Source organism: Drosophila nasuta, chromosome 2L (assembly GCF_023558535.2).
Source record: "Drosophila nasuta strain 15112-1781.00 chromosome 2L, ASM2355853v1, whole genome shotgun sequence".
In the NCBI taxonomy this organism is placed as follows: Eukaryota; Metazoa; Arthropoda; class Insecta; order Diptera; family Drosophilidae; genus Drosophila; species Drosophila nasuta.
Window position 1 is genome coordinate 28239850 of NC_083455.1, and position 17370 is coordinate 28257219.

A 17370-nucleotide genomic window follows, 5' to 3' on the forward strand; every position below is an offset into this window, starting at 1 on the left:
TCAAATTGGCAGCCCCAGCACCCAAAATAACAAAATTCACAATAGACTTGGCGGGATTTTGAAATGTTAATGATTTTTTACTTAATCCTAAAACTAGTTTACTTCTTATGCTAATCGTCTAAAGGTTTGCGTGCATTGCCTTTATTAGCAAATTTGCGCTTCTTAAAAGTAGAAGATCCACTGGATGAGGAGGCTCCTGCATCCAATGTCGTTATCGTTTTCTCCTTAAAACGCTTTACAGGTGGCTCCGAGTCTGGCAGAGCAGAGACAACCGGCGCCGCAACATAATAATCGGTTTGGGGCAACTCCCAATCGATGGGCGCTGCTGCCGGCCTGCAAATAATTTTATAATTGTTTGAAGTGAACGGAATTCTTAATTAAATTAATGATGTTGCGACAAACTTACTTGGTTTCGACCACCTGCCACTGGCCAATCTCTTTGGTAGCCGCCTCCTCTTCCGTTTTAAACTCTAAACGCTTCTCTTCCTTTTGCTTCTTTTCCTTGGAACTCTCGGGCTTACGATATAACTGCGCATGGCGTTCTCGATTGAAGCGAGCGACTTCTTCATCGACATTGGCGCGAAACCGCAGTGATTCCTCAGCCTGTGTGATTTCCTGCTGGTTGATGGCCAGCTGATTGATGCGCTCATACTCCTCGTAAGATAGAAAGCCCTCCTTGGGTGGCTCCCAGACGGATTCATTGGTCTTCACATTCCAATAATAAGTGTGCCCCTCATCGGACTTGCCTTCTACCCAGAGCGATGCATCTGGCACAGCCTCGGAGCCAACTTTATCCACATTCACACGCCTTGAATCCTCCTCCTCGTCCGAATCGCCTTCCAATCGCATTGGGTCCACTTGCCGCGGTTTACCGTAGCTTAATTTGCTGCTGCCACTCGATGATGCAGCTGCGTTGGCCCCGAGCACTGTGTGGATGGAACGCGCTGTCATATCGCCATGATGTCCGTGAATATCTTGTGCATAAGACTTCATGGCCGCCTCCTCCATTTTGCGTATCTCCATATTCATTTTTTGTTTTTCGCGCTCGGCCTTCTCGCTACTGCGACTGATGTCCGTGATTCGTTTCGCCACATTTAACTTATGTCGTTTACCACTCTCATGAAAGGCGATGCTCTAAAGCCGAAACAAAATTAATAATTTGCACTATCAAAAAACATGTATTTTTTCCACTTACGGCTTTGTTGTCGCTTAGCCAGCACTTGCAGAAGTCACAATACTTGCGCTCATTTGATTTCCAGTACTCCGTCCTGTAAACAATTTTTTTAACTATTTGCAAAATCACGAAAACAATAGATTTACTCACATTTTGCTCAAAATTGATTTGTATATTGAGTTTATTGTTTCTACAGCAGCTGATTTGTTTGTCGGGGAGTGACCACACGCAATATTAATGGAAATAACATTTTCGCACTAAAGACGTATACCAAAATTCAGGTAATTGCTAACTGGCCACACTTCGCTTAACATGAAATACTTTCAAATGCATATGAAACACTGTGAATAGCTTTTTATATCGGTGTTTCATTTTTAACATAGAGTCTCTTTCACCTTTTTTTTATTATTATTATCGTGGACATTAATTTGGTAAATATTATAGTTTTAAATGTTTTTGTTTATTTTCGCGAGAGTTGGCATTTCAACTCTGATTATTAACAGTGTCGCAAGTATTGTTGACTGTTCGAACAGCTGTTAGTACTGCCCACTTCGACGAGTGGGCAATAAGCAGTTCTCTGGAATTTCTTGAAAGAGGAACGCGCGCTGTTTGCTCAGAAACGACAAAGCCATGGCACAGGCCCGAGTAGCAACGGCAGTATCTTTGGAAGACCTAATGACGGCCAAGACAACAAGTGAGTGTGAAGAGAGAATTGTTAATTGGCGACCTGTGGTCCAAAGTATAGACGATGGCCAGACGATTTCACCAGTGTGCAGCAAAATAACAGCTGTTTATTAGCAAAGTCTGAAACCTGTTCACACCATGTTGTTGTTGTTATTTATGTTGTTTGCTTGGCTATTGTTAAAATGGTTATTGTCGTAGTTGAGACGCGTCGTTAACTCATCCCATACATACTTTCTTCTTTTTGCCATTTCAGATTGTGAACCTGCCCCTATGTTGGGAGAAAACAATTGGGATGAATTTTCCATAGAAGTTCCCTGGGGAACCGTGCAAGGTGAGGGTCGACTAATAATAATTGTTATTGCCGATGGTGTTGTTGTGGCGGCTATGCTGAGTCATCCCGAGTCAGCTTATCTGCAGTTACGCTTGAATCACAGACGCACGTTTTCAATGGATGTGATTAGAATGGCATGCCGCCAACAATCGATCGGACAATCAAACAATATAGTATCATAATAATAGCTCATACGATTTGCAGGCAAATGGTGGGGCTGTCGCAACAAACAGCCGATACTGGCGCTACATGGCTGGCAGGATAACTGCGGCACCTTCGACAGGTTATGTCCGCTGCTGCCCGCAGAGTACTCGGTGCTGGCTATCGATCTGCCGGGCCATGGCAACTCGTCTCACTATCCGCAGGGCATGCAGTACTTCATTTTCTGGGATGGCATTTGCCTCATTCGTCGCATTGTGCGCAAGTACAACTGGAAGAACGTCATTCTGCTGGGACATTCCCTGGGCGGCGCACTTACCTTTATGTACGCAGCCAGCTTCCCTAATGAGGTGTCTAAGCTGATCAACATTGACATTGCGGGACCAACAGTCCGAGGTGTACAACGTATGGCTGAAGGCACCGGCAAGGCGTTGGACAAGTTCTTGGACTATGAGACGCTGCCGGTAAGCAAACAGCCTTGCTATTCCTACGATGAGATGGTCAAGCTGGTGCTGGACGCCTATGACGGCTCGGTGGATGAGCAGTCAGTGAAGATTCTAATGAAGCGCGGCATGAAGCCCAACCACGAGGGATATTTGTTTGCTCGCGATCTGCGGCTAAAGGTGAGCCTCCTGGGACTCTTCACGTCTGAACAAACGCTCGCCTACGCGCGGCAAATACGCTGCAAGGTGCTCAATATCCGAGGAGTTCCGGGCATGAAGTTCGAGCAAGCCGACTTCTACGCTGAAGTCATCGATACACTCAAACAACATGCCCAATCTGTGGTATACGTGGAGGTGCCTGGAACACATCATCTTCATCTCGTCACCCCAGATCGAGTTGCTCCCCATATAAGTCAGTTTCTGTTGAATAAGTAAATAATTTCCATCGCAGTTAGCTAATTTAAATTTGTCAGATAATTATGACTTGTTGGCCGCAATTAAGTAGGAGGCTTATATATCATTATACTGTACATACGTATATATATGTATACATATTTAAATTAAATATTTAATATATTTTCGTGAATTTACAAGTATTACAAAACCCCACCGTTGCTTGGAGTAATTTTATTCAAAATATTTAGGGTAACACTGCCAACGCTACCGTTGCTTAGCAACATTTTGTTTTGGCGTCCCTTGTATTATTAATTTACTTTACTTGTGAGTGACGCACGTAAACAATGGATTTAATTAAGGAAATAAATGAAAAATACCAGGCACTAGAGGCGGAAATCGATAAGAAATTGGAAAAAAGTGTAAGTGCAATTGAATTTCTGTTGGTTTCATCTATGCAATTTGCAATTCGCTATTGCAGCGTGCAGTGTGTATAAAAATTCCACATGTGTACAATATAAAAAGTGTAACATACTTTGCGGCTGCTCTTAATATTATATGAACGACAATAGCCAGCCAACAGATGGCGACTGATTTGCTTTGTAACGGTAGAATTAAATTCAAAACCTATCTGCTTGCAGACATGCTGAAGAAGCAAAATTAGAACGTCAAAATGAGAGATTGGCAGAGAAATCGGCAATTGTACAGTCGCCAAAGATTCTGTCATATGAGGAAGCACTTCAAAGAAATGCAAACACTTTAAAGGTAAGTGAAAAGTAAGTAAGAAAGCAGATAAGAGCTTTCTATATTAAGGAAATATTGTGTTCTCTTTGACAGTCTTTGGAAATAGCCAAAGCTCGTCTACGCTCACGTTCCACGTACTCGCCAGTAGAAAAACTGCTGGAGTGTGCCTTGGAGAACTACAAAAAAGGAACTGGCTACTCTGATGGGGAAAAGCTCGCAGGCCAACTTGGATCAAGAGCAGCAGGACCACGAGGAGAACATTTACGAACTAGTCATACAAAATGTAATGGAGGCCAGCAGTGCACGAAAACACGGCGGGGAAAGTCAGCACAATTGACGGGGATCTATTTCGAGATCTATATCGTTTTTTGTGTATGGAATTCTCCAGTATGTACTTTTGCTAGATACCACATCAAGACGTGTCTCAGAGCAAAAGAAAAAAGTTCAATTTGCAAGCTGAACAAATAACAAGCGAATGTACACGACACACATGACCAAACGAGAGTTGTATGCTTTTTCATTGTGTAAACAACAACCCAAAACGAATAAACACGAGCTCAGCTCAGCACCCAGCAACCTACTGCTTAATGGCTCCAATAACATTCATTCCACTTTTAAATTCATCTCTCCCAGTAAAAAAAATAAAATAAAAAATAAAAAAAAATTTATTATATTAATAAAACTACAATCGAATTGTACTCGACGATGAGATACCTGATACCTTTTATAGAAAATAAAAAGATATGAAATACGGACTGTAGTAATTATAGTACTATTGGTTACTTGCTGATTTCTTTTTAATTTGAGGGGTTCACTTTTAAACAAACAAACATCTTGTTTTTAATTATTCAAATAAAATGAATTTAAATATTTGTTGTTAGTTTTAACCCTATCAAATTGTGTTGAGAAAAACTGCAAAGTTTTCTAGTTTAACTTAATTAATTTTGTAGAAATTTTCAAATAGTCTAATGGAACAGACTTTATATGCATAGGATCGAATATTGTCACTAAATTTGATAACCCATACTACTCATTTTAAATATTAACTTCCTTTTTGATTTGCAAAAAATTACAAAAGTGGGTATACAAATGAAAAGGGTTTGCCGATTCCTGTGTTTTGTCTCACACAGTATGTATCCCAATCTTGCTAAGTGCTGACAACCATGACCATGTTCGTCGGTATCTCAAAGCAAGGAGTCGGGGCACAGTAACAAGGGCAACCACTTGACAGAACGCAAACACATTTACCAAATTGTGCGCTTAATTAGTTGGCAATTAGTTGGAATCTTCAGCAAGCCAAGGCACCGCTCCCGATCTCTCGAGGATATCAAGATTGTTGCCCACTGACAGATAAATAGACAGACTGACGGACAGCTAAAGCAGACAGACAACGTATGGCAATCGACTTTAGTAATAAATCAATTAATGACACCTCGGCTCATGCAAACATCAAAGAAAATTATGAGTTTTTCTCGACACACAATGGCAAGCAAGACATGACATGTTCGTTCCCGTTGATAAGCCGAAAGAACGTTGCTGGGTACAAGAAGGCGAAGGAGGAGGGACGATGCCTTGCCGAGGGAGACCCGACTGTGGCAAAAGTAAACGCAAACGTGTCGCGAAGAGCATTTGTATACCTGTGTGTGAGTAAGTGTGTCGAGTAAATAGCAAACAACATTTCACTTGTAGTTGTTGTCATTTGTCTTATGGAGCACACACACACTCACACAGACAGCGACTACCTGCTGATGTTGTTGCTGCTGCTGATAAGAAGAACGAACTCTGAATGCAACCGAAGCTCGAAATCTATTGAGATAAATTGTAACACACACTTGTCGTTTAACGACGTTTTCATTTCGTTTGCTTTGGAGTTTCAGTCGTCAATTGAATAACTTTTACAAAGACACACACGCATGCACATACAGAGGGCCCGCACATGTGTGTGCGTGTGCTGTTATCTACAGTAATATTACCCACTTTTTCCCCACATTTCAAGCATTCAATATTTCATATTTATTTGTTTTCTGTTTTGGCCTCACGCACACACTTATAGGTCTCCGTCCACCTGTGTGTGTGTATGTGTGTGTGTGTGCCTGGCTCTTACAATTCATATCAGCGGACGGACGGACATAGGGAAGGGGTGGCAGACAATTGGCTCGGATCGTTCGGCTCTTGCGATCGGTTGACGTTCGACGCTCGTCACCCGTCGCGCAGCGTTGGCGTTTTAAATTTCATCGATGAATTTAACGTTTCAGTTACGTTCCGATACGCGACAAGTGCATAGTGTCCCGCTCCGAGGAGCAATCGATATCATAGAGGATCGATCTTAGTTACAAGTCGCTACATATCCGTCGCGGACTTTCCATTGTTGTCGTGGCATGCGGCAAAAGACCTCGTTTTAGAGCGGCAGCGAATTACTTGGGCCAAGGGAATGCAAACTGTGATTCCATTGCAAAGAGTTTGTTCGTTTGGCTTAAGTTATTTTCATGTCTAGCATAACGCCACGTGGTAAAGTCCGACCCAGTTCCCCCAGTGTGCCGAATTGCAACTCTAAGGCGTAACCAATACAATTATTAGTAAAAAGGCGCCAGGTCATTACAAATTTGGTCGTTGCGCTTTTGTCGACGTCACCTGAAATTGAAATTGAACCGAGGATCGCATCGCATTGGATCGAATCGCGGGCTGGTTAACCAGCCCTCAGTTTAGATAAGATTCGCCGTAATCAATCACATAAATTGCACAAACTTTGGTTCTTTCATTCAGGTAGCGCGCAAAGAAAATCGGGGATTGATAATGACGCTGATACGCGATATGCCATATACCACACATCACACATGAAATGCAGGCTGGCTTCCTAATCTTGAGCAGTTAACCTGATTGCGTTCCGTAACCGAAACCGTAACCGAGACTGCTACCGAATAAATAAATATAACCACGAGTCGGAGCTGTGATAGAATGGGAATGTCGGTGTGATCATAAAGGGGCGATCGGATTGGATTGAATAGATCGACTTTTGGTTGAGGGGCAAATACGTTTATAAGGGAGCTACCGACTATCAAGAATGGGGCCATAAAGCTATTATCATTATTGCTTTGTACGATTTCACTCCCCGCCCCCAAACACTGTTTGCGCGACTGTAAAATGTGATTTTTGTAGACGTGTCGTAGCTTTCTATTAACTTATTCGATACGCTCAACAGCCAGACCGAGGGACTGGAGAGAGGTTTTCCCTTATGAAGGGTAACTGGCGATATGATTTCGCGATAAGACTCAAGTCGTCTGTCAAGAGTCCAGGTGGGGTCCATATATCGTTGTTTGACCCAGAGGCGACGTGGCTCATTCATTTCCCACCCCAATTGCTATTCCGTGATAAAGATTCACACGAGTATCGCGACGCAAGAGCCGCGACTTCGAGCTGTAACTGATAAGTGTGCAACGTATACAAACGTTGCTCGAGTTATCAGTGAGAGTGACAACCGGAAATTAAAGTTGAAATCAACACGATTACTTCATTAGCTCTGTTTACTTACACTATACACTTGCTAGGTTATGGTTAGAGCTATGTTAAAGGCGAAAGTTCGACAAGGTCACAAATGTGAGGGTTCAATAAACGAAAGGATTCTCCCCTTGTCAGTCTGATTTATGTAGTTGATTTCCTTATTAATAGATAAACACGGTCGAAATTAATCAATTAACTTTTGGGATTATTAGTAACAGGCTCAATTCGTTACTCCGAGGTATGAGGACCAAGAAGTTCTAAAGAGTAGTTGAAGAGTGTAAACGGACGGAAATTGTTGAAACGCAATTACAAGCTTGAGTCAAAATTGATCAGGTGCAAGCGACAGTCGAGGACGAGGAAAATAAGAAACGAGAAATGGGCAATGGGTTTTACCCCAGACCCAAATCCAGAGGCAAAGTGGATGTCACTGTAGTAGTGGGTGCAGGCAACTTTAGCGAACGTGCCAAAGAAACGTCAAAAGAAATGAATTCCCTGTCCAAAAGCCTAAGAAGGCCTCAACGGTATGATGACGAATGATGAGTGGCCCCGAGAGAGCTTAGGTTTTCTCTAGGAGCGGGTGGGCAATGGGGCAAATGCAAAAACTTTAGACAGGGAATCAATTGTTGCCTTGTTTTATTTCGCTCCTTCGTCGAAGACACGCAACAACAATAGGCAATGGCAATAGCCTGGTAACTAGCTACAAATGAGCAAGGTAGGTGTGGAAAGGGAGCACGGGGTTAGGTTGGTGGGAGTGGCAGGCCAACAACCGTGAAAAGAACTTCAGGATGACAGTTATGGGTTACAAAGGCAAGGATTGAATCAAATAAATAAAAGCGCAAGGTTCCACAGCACACAGTGCAACTCACTCAATAAGGGATGGAGGGTACTTACCTGGGTGTTTTGGGGTTGCCCGGGGTCCTTCGAAGCCGATAACCTTACCAGTGTGTCCATGTCAAGTTTGCATGCGGCTGCAGGTAATTCTTCATTTCATGCCGCCGCTTTACATAATCATCATAAATGTAGAAAGCAATGAATGGCAAATCTATTAACATAACATCGCATAAAACAAAAATGTCTGCGCCGTCGTCATCGTCATCGGCTGCGGCAGAGACATAGACAGAGACCGAGGCAACAATAGCATTTGGGGCACTTGGCTTGGTGCTGTGCCTGGTAGTCCGATTGAAATCAGTTGCATTGGAGCCGTCGAACAGTCGCAATGAACATCTGGAAAGCAAAAGTGCTCACCGAAGTGCCTTTCGGGCATGTGCTTATTGTCAGCGGCAAAGTCAAACCTCATCCCAATAAGTAGGCAACGAATTATGACGACTTTTATGCGTCTTCCAAAGAATAAGTTTCTTTCTTCTAGAATATCACTCGACCTGACAGACAATGTCAATGCGGAGAATGAAAGCGAAACGGTCTTCCTAAAGATTGAGGCGAACTTTCGCGAAGGTCAGATCATACGCAGCATGTTCCAGCCGGGCGAGGGCTGGAAACAGGAGGAGATCTCGAAGAACTGGAAGTGTGATGGTCCGAAGAATCCTCTGGTGCCCGGCCAGTGCTTCACCTTTCGCGTTGCTGTCCTGCAGCGCTGCTTTGAAATCTACGTAAATGACCAGCTCTATGGGTCGTTTGAGTTTGTCAAGTTCCCCAAGCAAATCAATTTCGTGCGCGCCTATGGAGACTTTGAGAAGATCACGCAATTCCATCATCGTATGCTCTTTCCCTTAGTGTTTCCACGCAGTCTTATGTGCGTGGATCGTGTCGCCTTTCAAAGCGATGTGCCACGACGTTATGAAACTGGCACCGTAGTGGCTATGGAGTGCATTGCCAAGGGGCCACCGACTACAGAGTTTTCTATCTGTTTTCAGTGCAACGATACCGGACGCATGATCCTCAAGTTCCATGTTAATTTTGACAAGACGACTGTGTCGCGAAGTTACCAACGCGAAGACAACAGGTGAGTTCGAAGGTCTTTGTTACTTTCTATGTCATTCACTCTGCTCTCTTCAGTTTTGCCAGTGACGATGAGGAAACCGAGGGAGAATTCCCCTTTGTTCGCGGTAAATTATTCAAGATAGCCTTTGGCATTGGAGATCGTTCGTTCCTGATTGCCGTCAATGGGCAATACTTCACCTACTACAATTTCCCGGTGCGTCCGTTCTCTATCTCTACGCTTAAGTGCTTTACTAACGATGTGGGCGACTTTGCCGTGCGCAGTCTGGAGTATCATTCAGATTCGCCTTTGTTGTCACGGGTTGAGAAGCTTTCCATCATATAGAGGACAGCTTTAGCAATGTTACCGAATGTAGAACGTTGATCGTGCTAGTTGCAATCGTTGGAATTTTCTTGTTCACCTCTTATCCTATTCGTTGCTCCAATAAACATATTTAAACTTACTCGAGACATCCGTTGGGAATTTGGGGTTCCTTTAGTTATTGCAAGGACAAGGCTTTATTCAAACAATTAATTGCAGTTTTGCCGGCCGGGTCCACTCAACGAAATATAACTTATACGTTAGTCTTACGGTTAGTTTTGAGTTTCATATACAAATAGAAACAGTGATACGATGAATAGAAACATTTCGTCGCTCTCCAATCCTATCTCGTAGGCATATTTAGGTATGTTTTCTCTAAGTCGTTGTCTTCGTTTATTTCTCTAAAAGTAACGAAACTCGCCTTTCTTGCCCAAGTGCTTGCTGCGCATCATATCCGTGGCATCCGGAGAGCGTTGATCCATATTTGCGTTATCCTAAAATATTATATTTTTAAATATCGTTAGTCGTTACCTTATTTGTGTAGTTAGAAACACCATTGCTGGCATCTCTAACTAAGCTTATTGTTTAATGTAACATTTTCCACTCACCATATTGCCGCCTGCAAGATGACGGGACTTGCCAGCTGCTCCCATCTGCTGCTGGCCATAGAACTGGGAGGCGTTGCCCTCGCCGTCGCCATAATTGAAGGGTGTGACAATTGTGTGGGGCACATGAGCCACCTGACCTCGCATGTTACGCGCCTTCCACCACTTGCGTGTGTCATCGAGAATCTATAAATGTTAAAAATTTGTAAACAGCAATTCTAGATAACATTTACTATTCAATATATACCTCCAAGTATTCGCCACGCATGACGCTCAACTCCTTGTCGTTGTTGGCGGTGCGCGGGTAGGTGACCAGCACAACTTTGGCACCCGCTGACTGCAGATCCTCAAGCCACGCCTCCAAGAGCTGATCCTCGCTAGCATTGGGACTGCCGACGCCACGCGCTGTTGCCACTGATATCTCTGAGGCGCCACCAGCCACTGCTCCATAGTTACCTCCGCCACCGCCTCCTCCGCTCGCATTGCGCGAGTCTCGCGTATGCAGGTTTTGCAGTCCCGCTGTTATTGCGCTAAGGGTGGGACCTGCTCCTGGTCCATGTCCATGTCCATGGGTAGCCGCGCTAGACGAATTCACTCCAGCTCCGCTACCGCGTTCAATCGAATCGAAAGAGAGCTCGCTGCGAGCGTTAAAGTCCGAGGCGCTGATGGCCCCAGTTCGATCTCGTTCCCGATCCCTATCCCGATCGTTGCCATGATGTATAGTGTACTTTTCGCTGAGGGAGATGGCGATGCCATTAGTGTCATAATCATCGTATGCACTCGCAGCAGCGCCTCGCCCATTGAGGCCCAATCCGGAGGATCCTCCGTGGCCAGGACCAGCTTGCACTTCAAGGCGTCGCTTGCTCACTTGAGTTGGAGATGGGGTTTCCAGTTCATCGATGACTAAGTAATCGGGCGACCAACCATCAAGAAAAACTGGATGATATGAGCCGACATCCTCTTTCCACTGATCCCTAGGAATTACCCAGGCATCGCCCAGCGATCGCCACAGTTCCGTCTCCTTGCTAGTCACGCAGTTGATGAGCAAATTGATGGCCTCCCGTGTCAGCAGCGGATTGATTACACGCGAAGGCAACTGTGACTCATAGTAGGTATCACTGGACGCCTCCACGATCAGAGCCAATGGAGTAAACAGAAAGTGCACCAGCTCCGGCGCATTCGGATCGTGGATGTGTGCCTTCAACTTGGCCAGCAAATTGAATGATAACTTAAATTTGGCAAAGATGTCCACGAACTCCTTTTCATGAGGCGGGCGTGTCCTCAACGTAAGCAGACCCTCACCAGGATCACGTTTCTTCGACTTGCGATTGCGACGACGTCGCTCCAATTCCCGTGATGCAGCAGCCGCATGTTGCAGGCGTGCGATAAACTTTTCAATGTCGTCAAAGCAATGGTTGAGCACTGCCACGTCGCGCTCGTACTTCTCACTGCTTGTGGAGCTCGTTTCGTCGCGATCATTGCCGCCGCCATGCTCCGAATCCGTTTCGCCATTGTGACCCAAGTCGACCTCAGTAACGCCTCCACCTCGGGCATCGCCAGCACCGGATCCAGCTCGCATGCCATACTGATCAACGCTACTGCGTTGGTGCATGTGATGTTGTTGGTGTTGATGTTGAAGGTCTCTCTCGCGATCCCTCTCACGTTCTCTTTCTCTTTCACGATCCCTGCCGCGCTCTCGATCTCGCTGCTCGCGATGATGAAGCTCAGCACGACTGTGGGATGATGATGACGAAGTCTTGCTCATCATCATGGCCATACTAGAGCTGGAGGCGCCAGCATGTTGCGTGGGCGTGGCACCGCGCTGCTGTGTGATCATCTTGCCGCTACGCAGCTGCTTTAGATCCTCCACAAGGTGCACGGCAGACACGCTTTGTGACTGTTAAAAAGACAACTGGTCAGAACTCTATATACGCTTTCGTTTCAAATGTTTCAAATTCACCTGGAATATGTGCATTTCCGATCGGGAGCCACCGCCGCCCGAGACTATGAAGACCAGTATGTTGTTGTAGAGCTCCATGGCGTCGTTGGAGGTGAAAGCCGTCGGTTCCTGGACAAGTGACGCCGGAAAGCGCTCAATGATATTCTGTAGATGAGTATTGCACTAAATGAATGAAGAGTTCACTTTGATTGCATTGTCTATCAACTTACCCCCGTCTCATAGTCCATGATGAGCACCCACTGATAGTCCAAGCACAACTGCATCTTTTGTGACCAAATGCCTGTTGTCTTCTCCAGCTGCAGCAGTCGCCGCATTCCATCAGCTGGATACACAATGCCCGATTCTTTGTTCACTGTGAAAGTAGCCAGATGCTCTAGCAGGTATGTCGGCTTGTCATGTAGATCCATGCCATCCAGGCGCTCCCGCTCCTCGCCCCCACTTCGATCGTCGCCGGAATAGTCGCCTCCTCCTCCTCCGCCGTGGGCACCTCCGCTGCTATTTCCGGCACTGCCGCCACCATTGGAGTGATGATTGACCATGTTAACTTACTAATTGTGACTACTTCCTGGTCCTAGTCGAGGTTCTGCACCTAAAAGTGAAAAAACCCGCATATATTAGAAATACGTCTCAACGCTAGCGCTTTATTATTGCGCAGTCTTATTGTGGCTCTGACTTAAGTCAAAGCCAAAACCAAAACCACATTCCAAACCAGCAACAAGCGACCGACCACAAGCGCAATTATTCTCAAACTTTAGCATTTTGTTCGCTACTCTCGCAACATTGGAATTCAAAAATCGCGCGCCAGTCTCCGCCCCCCGCTTCGACTCTCCGCAGCTCCGATCAATAATAGTGTAGAATCTACCTGATTGTCTATGTGGCCTTTGGAGCCGCACACCTGCGTTGCCTTCTCTCTCTCTCTATCACAATCCACGAAACAGTTTGCAAATAAGCAAAGATTGAGAGAGGCAGAGTGCAAACACTCTCCAAAAACACAGACACACACTTGTGTATGTATGAGTATGTATGTAAGTGAGAGCCAGCCGCTCCCTCGACTTAAGTGACAGAAACTACTTAGGCGTGTGCCAACGGCAACAGCGACTGCGCCATGCGACTATCGCGGCTACACACACATACATACTTATATAAATGCTTTATGTGTGTATTCATATGTGAGATGCTAGTGCAAACTTCGCTGCCTGTTTGGCATGTTTAGTTTTCGCATGTCGAATTGCATCATCAGCGAAGTATTTCAAAGATTTACAGCAGACAAAAACTTACAGCAACCGCAGGCAAAGATGATGACGAATCCAAGGCGATAAAAGTTATCACACGCAGCTGGCGAACAAAAGAAGCATGCAGAGCTCGAACTGCCTTACCAAAACTATATTTAACTAGTCAGAGGCATAAAACTATGGAAACAGTTACGGTCGACCGGCCGGCCGGTCAGCCTACTATTTATTTTAGTGAAGATAATTAATTAAGCCACGATAAGCAATACTTTGATAGTAAGCAACAGTCATTCGTCTTGGGAATTAAAATTTCAAAATGTTTATGTCCATATATACACACTTTCCTATCAGTGTACATTCCACCCAAACACTTGTATGTACATATCATAAGCTGCACCCACAACACAAAAAACAGTACAGCAAGTGAGCATGCGTACAAAAATTTAGATAAACACTAAGCTGCCTTTGCGACGTAGCTTTTCATTTAACTTTATTTGTTTATCTACATACATTCCTCAGCAGAGGCAAATGGCAAAACAACAAACGTTTCTATTATTTCTGTAGTTGTTGTTATTGCCCCTGTGAAAAACCAGCTTGCGAACAACACAAGTGAGACTTGCGGCTCAGTTACAAATGGGGAGACATCGACATCGACACCGACACCCCAAGCCATACACTACATCCATCTCGTTCACACACATGCGCATGCGTAGCTCTGGCGAGCTGCCAGCAGGTAGACCCAGAGAGTCAGTCTCTCTTACCTACAGAGTTTGAGTCTCTGTGTGTGTGCAAGTGTGCGCTTTTAAAAGGTAACTCGGATTTGTCCCCGCTGCGTCTACTGCAACTTTACGTTTTTGACGACCGCATTTTTTTGAAGCTTTCTTTTCCACCTGTTTTTCTCTTGCTCTGTTAATATTTTTATGATTTTTTCACAAACACTCGCACAGGCGGCTGCTCATTGCTAGGTACACTGATGTGCATATGTACATACATATATATGTACATATACGTCTACACATATTTATTTATATGCATGTGTGTACTTGTTTGTTTGTATTGTACATGGCATAGACAATAATACCAAAGGTATGCAAGCATACACACACACATCGCTCATACACGAACTGGGAGCGGCGTCAGGTTTCTCGTATTGATTTTCAATGCTTTTGTTCAATTCATTCACTAATTCATCGAGACCTGCGCTATCTGTTATTGTCTGTGTGTTGTACATACTATGCATATGTATGCATAAGTATGTGTGTGTATGTATTCTGATTGACCGCATTTTATTTTAAGAGACAGCAATCTACAGATATAATGTTTTCATTTATTTATTACGCAAATTCCATTGTTAATCACTCTTCTCTCTGTGCTTGTGTGTCTGTTTGTGTTCATGAAGATACAGGTATTTTACATATGTATGCATATGTATGTGACTCGTTAACAGATATCAGCACCACATCTTGCCGATCTCCTCACTCTCACGTTGCGCATTGTATTCTAATTAGCACAAATTCGAAATTTTGTTGTCACGTTCACTCGCTATTTATTCAACTATTTAACTGTTTTTCTCTGGCTTAATGCAACTTCTGCTGATATACTATATAAACAAAACACTTTGCAGACATTTACACCGCTATCGCAGCATTAAAGTTAACCGTAATTTCTTTCTTTCACACTTGACATCTGTCTCCATCTCCCAGCTTCTTCTTTTCTTTTCTTTTGGTCTTTTTTTTACCTGTCGTTTTCTTGTTATGCTTTCGAATTCTCCTCGTTCACCTTCCTTCTTTTTTAGGCTTCTACTTTAGTTCGGGCTTCTCAATTTTACAACAATTTTATTAATCAAAGTCCAACTGTCTAGAATGTAAGCACATATATGTACATACATACATACAATGTATGCATGTATTTTTTGGTTCCTTTAATTATATGTATGCACCTTTTGTTCTTGTTGCAAACAATATAAGAAAAATAAATAAATAAAAAACCGCAACACAACGACGCCGTAATTGTTTTAAAGCAAACGCGACCGAATGTTGTCCGCTGTGGCAACGTTTAGTACGCCAGGCCAGACCAAAACCAAGATACTAACTTGGCTAACTCAACTCAACTTGACGCAGTTGGCCGCCAGAGCTAAGCCTCAAAGCGGCAGCCACAGTGTGAGAGCGCGTTGTGTCGTTACTGCGAGAGCGGGAGAGCTACCGCCAGCGTTGCCACTTACTTGAACGCTAGCGAGCTACTTATACCGAACAAGTGTTATACACGCATACGTTGTATGAATGTAATATGTAGAAGTGTATACCATGTGAATTTGATTGAATATGCGTTTATAAGTTTTATTATTAGCAAAATTTTGACTTAAAAACTAAGTTAATGCTACGTTTTCTGCTCAGCTTCGATTCTTCTTGTTAGCCTTTAGAAGTTTTGCCTTCAACGCATTCACATCTACTTTGTTCTCGTTGCTTTGACGTTTGCGATCCGCAGCAGTATTTGGACCATCTTCCTTGGGCGGCACAAAGTCCTTGTTGCGACGCTCATCCTGCTTTTTGGCGGCCTCGGCCTGCTTAGCACTACGCTCCTGCTGCTTCTTGGCCTGCTTCTGCTCTTGGTTGAGGAAGTATTCACCCGACGCGAGTTGCTTGTCAATTTTACTCTCAGGCTGCGCAGGAGGGAATGGCGTGTATTCCTTCTTGGTTTTCTTGACCTTTGGCTGCTTGCGTTTGCTGATGTTTTTGTTCTTGAATTTCGGCAAGAAACGCGACCAATCCTCGTTGGCTAGCTGGGGATCCTTCATCAGTTCGCGTTTAATCATCAGCGCCTTGATGTTGTAGATGGGATGTACATTGTTCATCGTTTCCAACACAATGTCGCGCACCTGTTGCAGCCCTTTGTAGGGGCCCAGGGCTGCAACAGTGTTGCCCTGGACGAGAACGTAACAATCTGTCAGCAACTCGATAGACTTCAGTGTAGCACCATTGGGACCAATGAGACGCTGTCGCCGCTTGACAAACTTCTCCTTCTTGTGCACAAGGTTGCCAATTTTGATTATATCACATCCTACGTCATCTTGCAGCACTCGTTTCGCCTGCTCAAAGGGTACACTTCGAGCCATAAGTTTGATCATGTCGCGTGACTTAAGGATGATGTATGGATCCCACGTTTTTCGGGTTGTCTTCACCACCATGCTGCCCTCAATCAAATCCAGCTCAGCCTTCAAATGGTGCTCAGCTACACATTGCTGAACCAAAGGCCACACTTCTCGCAGATATTTTTCACGATATTTTGGAAAAAGTGTGGCAAACGAGCTCTCCTCGATGAGGCCGTGTGGATTGTCCTCTTCCTTAAATGCAGGAATTTTCAGAGACCAGGCATTGTCCACCGGCTCTGTGCTCAGTTTAGTTGGACCGTCTTCTTCATTGTCGCTCATATTTACAGAAATTCTTTAATTCCTCGTTTCAAATAAAGCAACTAAAATATCAGCGTGCACGTTTGTTTTGAACAGCTGCTAGTTAGTGTGACCAGACGATATATTTGAAAATCACAAATTTATTTTCTGGTATACTACAAGTTTGACTAAATACAAATAATATTCTGAATTTGTCTATTTACATATAATTAAAAAAAACAGAACAATACAATACATTGTAGTTACAGAATTTTAAACTCATTTAATTTATAAGAATATGGTAAGAGAACTAGAATAATCTGCAAAATGAAATACTAAATTTTCCAAGTTTGACCTGCGGTCACGCTAAATCGCGTGAAATTTCTCCACTCGTTTTTCATTCTATTGTTGTCGTTGGGTGAGTTTGGTTGATATTATTGTTGATGAGACTCGGACTTTCACTTTCGAAAATAAATTGAGACGCAATAAATTCTATAAATATATAAGC

The 17370-nt window shown here is 44.0% G+C and overlaps 6 protein-coding genes across 9 annotated transcripts; 3 read left to right on the forward strand and 3 right to left on the reverse strand.

Annotated features, from left to right (window-relative positions):
• Window positions 1-53: 53 nt before the first annotated feature.
• Window positions 54-1445, reverse strand: LOC132792758 (WW domain-binding protein 4). The gene is made up of 4 exons (XM_060802228.1): window positions 1325-1445; window positions 1196-1268; window positions 407-1134; window positions 54-333 (listed from the first exon to the last, which is right to left on the reverse strand). Coding segments are annotated over exons 1-4 (1026 nt in total). The 5' UTR covers window positions 1327-1445; the 3' UTR covers window positions 54-110.
• An 86-nt stretch (window positions 1446-1531) lies between these two features.
• On the forward strand, window positions 1532-3395 carry LOC132792768 (probable serine hydrolase). Its single transcript, XM_060802240.1, has 4 exons — window positions 1532-1605; window positions 1678-1868; window positions 2112-2189; window positions 2394-3395. Exons 2-4 carry the CDS (start codon window positions 1805-1807, stop codon window positions 3224-3226), a joined length of 975 nt encoding a protein of 324 aa, XP_060658223.1. The 5' UTR covers window positions 1532-1605; window positions 1678-1804; the 3' UTR covers window positions 3227-3395.
• Window positions 3396-3500: 105 nt separating this feature from the next.
• Window positions 3501-4638, forward strand: LOC132792799 (uncharacterized). Its single transcript, XM_060802292.1, is given in 4 exon segments — window positions 3501-3626; window positions 3826-3949; window positions 4022-4108; window positions 4110-4638. Coding segments are annotated over 4 exon segments (462 nt in total). The 5' UTR covers window positions 3501-3531; the 3' UTR covers window positions 4266-4638.
• A 1543-nt stretch (window positions 4639-6181) lies between these two features.
• On the forward strand, window positions 6182-9708 carry LOC132792776 (uncharacterized). 3 transcript variants are annotated; one of them, XM_060802259.1, is made up of 3 exons: window positions 6182-8731; window positions 8793-9386; window positions 9440-9708. In XM_060802259.1, exons 1-3 carry the CDS (start codon window positions 8643-8645, stop codon window positions 9705-9707), a joined length of 951 nt encoding a protein of 316 aa, XP_060658242.1. In that variant the 5' UTR covers window positions 6182-8642; the 3' UTR covers window position 9708. The 3 variants fall into 3 exon arrangements, with proteins under 3 accessions (XP_060658242.1, XP_060658250.1, XP_060658233.1); XM_060802267.1 differs by having other exon boundaries at window positions 6182-6436; XM_060802250.1 differs by having other exon boundaries at window positions 8648-9386.
• Window positions 9709-9805: 97 nt separating this feature from the next.
• Window positions 9806-15556, reverse strand: LOC132792737 (epidermal growth factor receptor kinase substrate 8-like protein 1). 2 transcript variants are annotated; one of them, XM_060802204.1, is made up of 6 exons: window positions 15417-15556; window positions 12458-12837; window positions 12249-12392; window positions 10536-12185; window positions 10292-10474; window positions 9806-10177 (listed from the first exon to the last, which is right to left on the reverse strand). In XM_060802204.1, the coding sequence occupies exons 2-6, from the start codon at window positions 12785-12787 to the stop codon at window positions 10085-10087; spliced, it is 2400 nt and encodes a 799-aa protein (XP_060658187.1). In that variant the 5' UTR covers window positions 12788-12837; window positions 15417-15556; the 3' UTR covers window positions 9806-10084. The 2 variants fall into 2 exon arrangements, with proteins under 2 accessions (XP_060658187.1, XP_060658180.1); XM_060802197.1 differs by having other exon boundaries at window positions 15216-15556.
• Window positions 15557-15789: 233 nt separating this feature from the next.
• LOC132792753 (KRR1 small subunit processome component homolog) lies at window positions 15790-17006 on the reverse strand. The gene has a single exon (XM_060802216.1). It carries the CDS (start codon window positions 16902-16904, stop codon window positions 15867-15869), a length of 1038 nt encoding a protein of 345 aa, XP_060658199.1. The 5' UTR covers window positions 16905-17006; the 3' UTR covers window positions 15790-15866.
• Between the last annotated feature and the right edge of the window lie 364 nt (window positions 17007-17370).

Excerpts from the sequence above, each read along its gene's own strand:
- LOC132792753 (XM_060802216.1), bottom strand. The coding sequence starts at position 16,904 with ATGAGCGACAATGAAGAAGACGGTCCAACTAAACTGAGCACAGAGCCG.
- LOC132792758 (XM_060802228.1), bottom strand. Across the intron at positions 1,135-1,195 it reads GGCTAAGCGACAACAAAGCC|AGCATCGCCTTTCATGAGAG; the intron begins GTAAGTGGAAAA and ends TTTCGGCTTTAG. Across the intron at positions 334-406 it reads TGGCAGGTGGTCGAAACCAA|GCCGGCAGCAGCGCCCATCG; the intron begins GTAAGTTTGTCG and ends AATTATTTGCAG.
- LOC132792768 (XM_060802240.1), top strand. The coding sequence starts at position 1,805 with ATGGCACAGGCCCGAGTAGCAACGGCAGTATCTTTGGAAGACCTAATG. Across the intron at positions 1,869-2,111 it reads AATGACGGCCAAGACAACAA|ATTGTGAACCTGCCCCTATG; the intron begins GTGAGTGTGAAG and ends TTGCCATTTCAG. Across the intron at positions 2,190-2,393 it reads TCCCTGGGGAACCGTGCAAG|GCAAATGGTGGGGCTGTCGC; the intron begins GTGAGGGTCGAC and ends TACGATTTGCAG.
- LOC132792776 (XM_060802250.1), top strand. The coding sequence starts at position 8,689 with ATGTGCTTATTGTCAGCGGCAAAGTCAAACCTCATCCCAATAAGTAGG. Across the intron at positions 9,387-9,439 it reads TACCAACGCGAAGACAACAG|TTTTGCCAGTGACGATGAGG; the intron begins GTGAGTTCGAAG and ends TGCTCTCTTCAG.
- LOC132792737 (XM_060802204.1), bottom strand. The coding sequence starts at position 12,787 with ATGGTCAATCATCACTCCAATGGTGGCGGCAGTGCCGGAAATAGCAGC. Across the intron at positions 12,393-12,457 it reads TCATGGACTATGAGACGGGG|AATATCATTGAGCGCTTTCC; the intron begins GTAAGTTGATAG and ends ACTCATCTACAG. Across the intron at positions 10,475-10,535 it reads TGCGTGGCGAATACTTGGAG|ATTCTCGATGACACACGCAA; the intron begins GTATATATTGAA and ends TAACATTTATAG.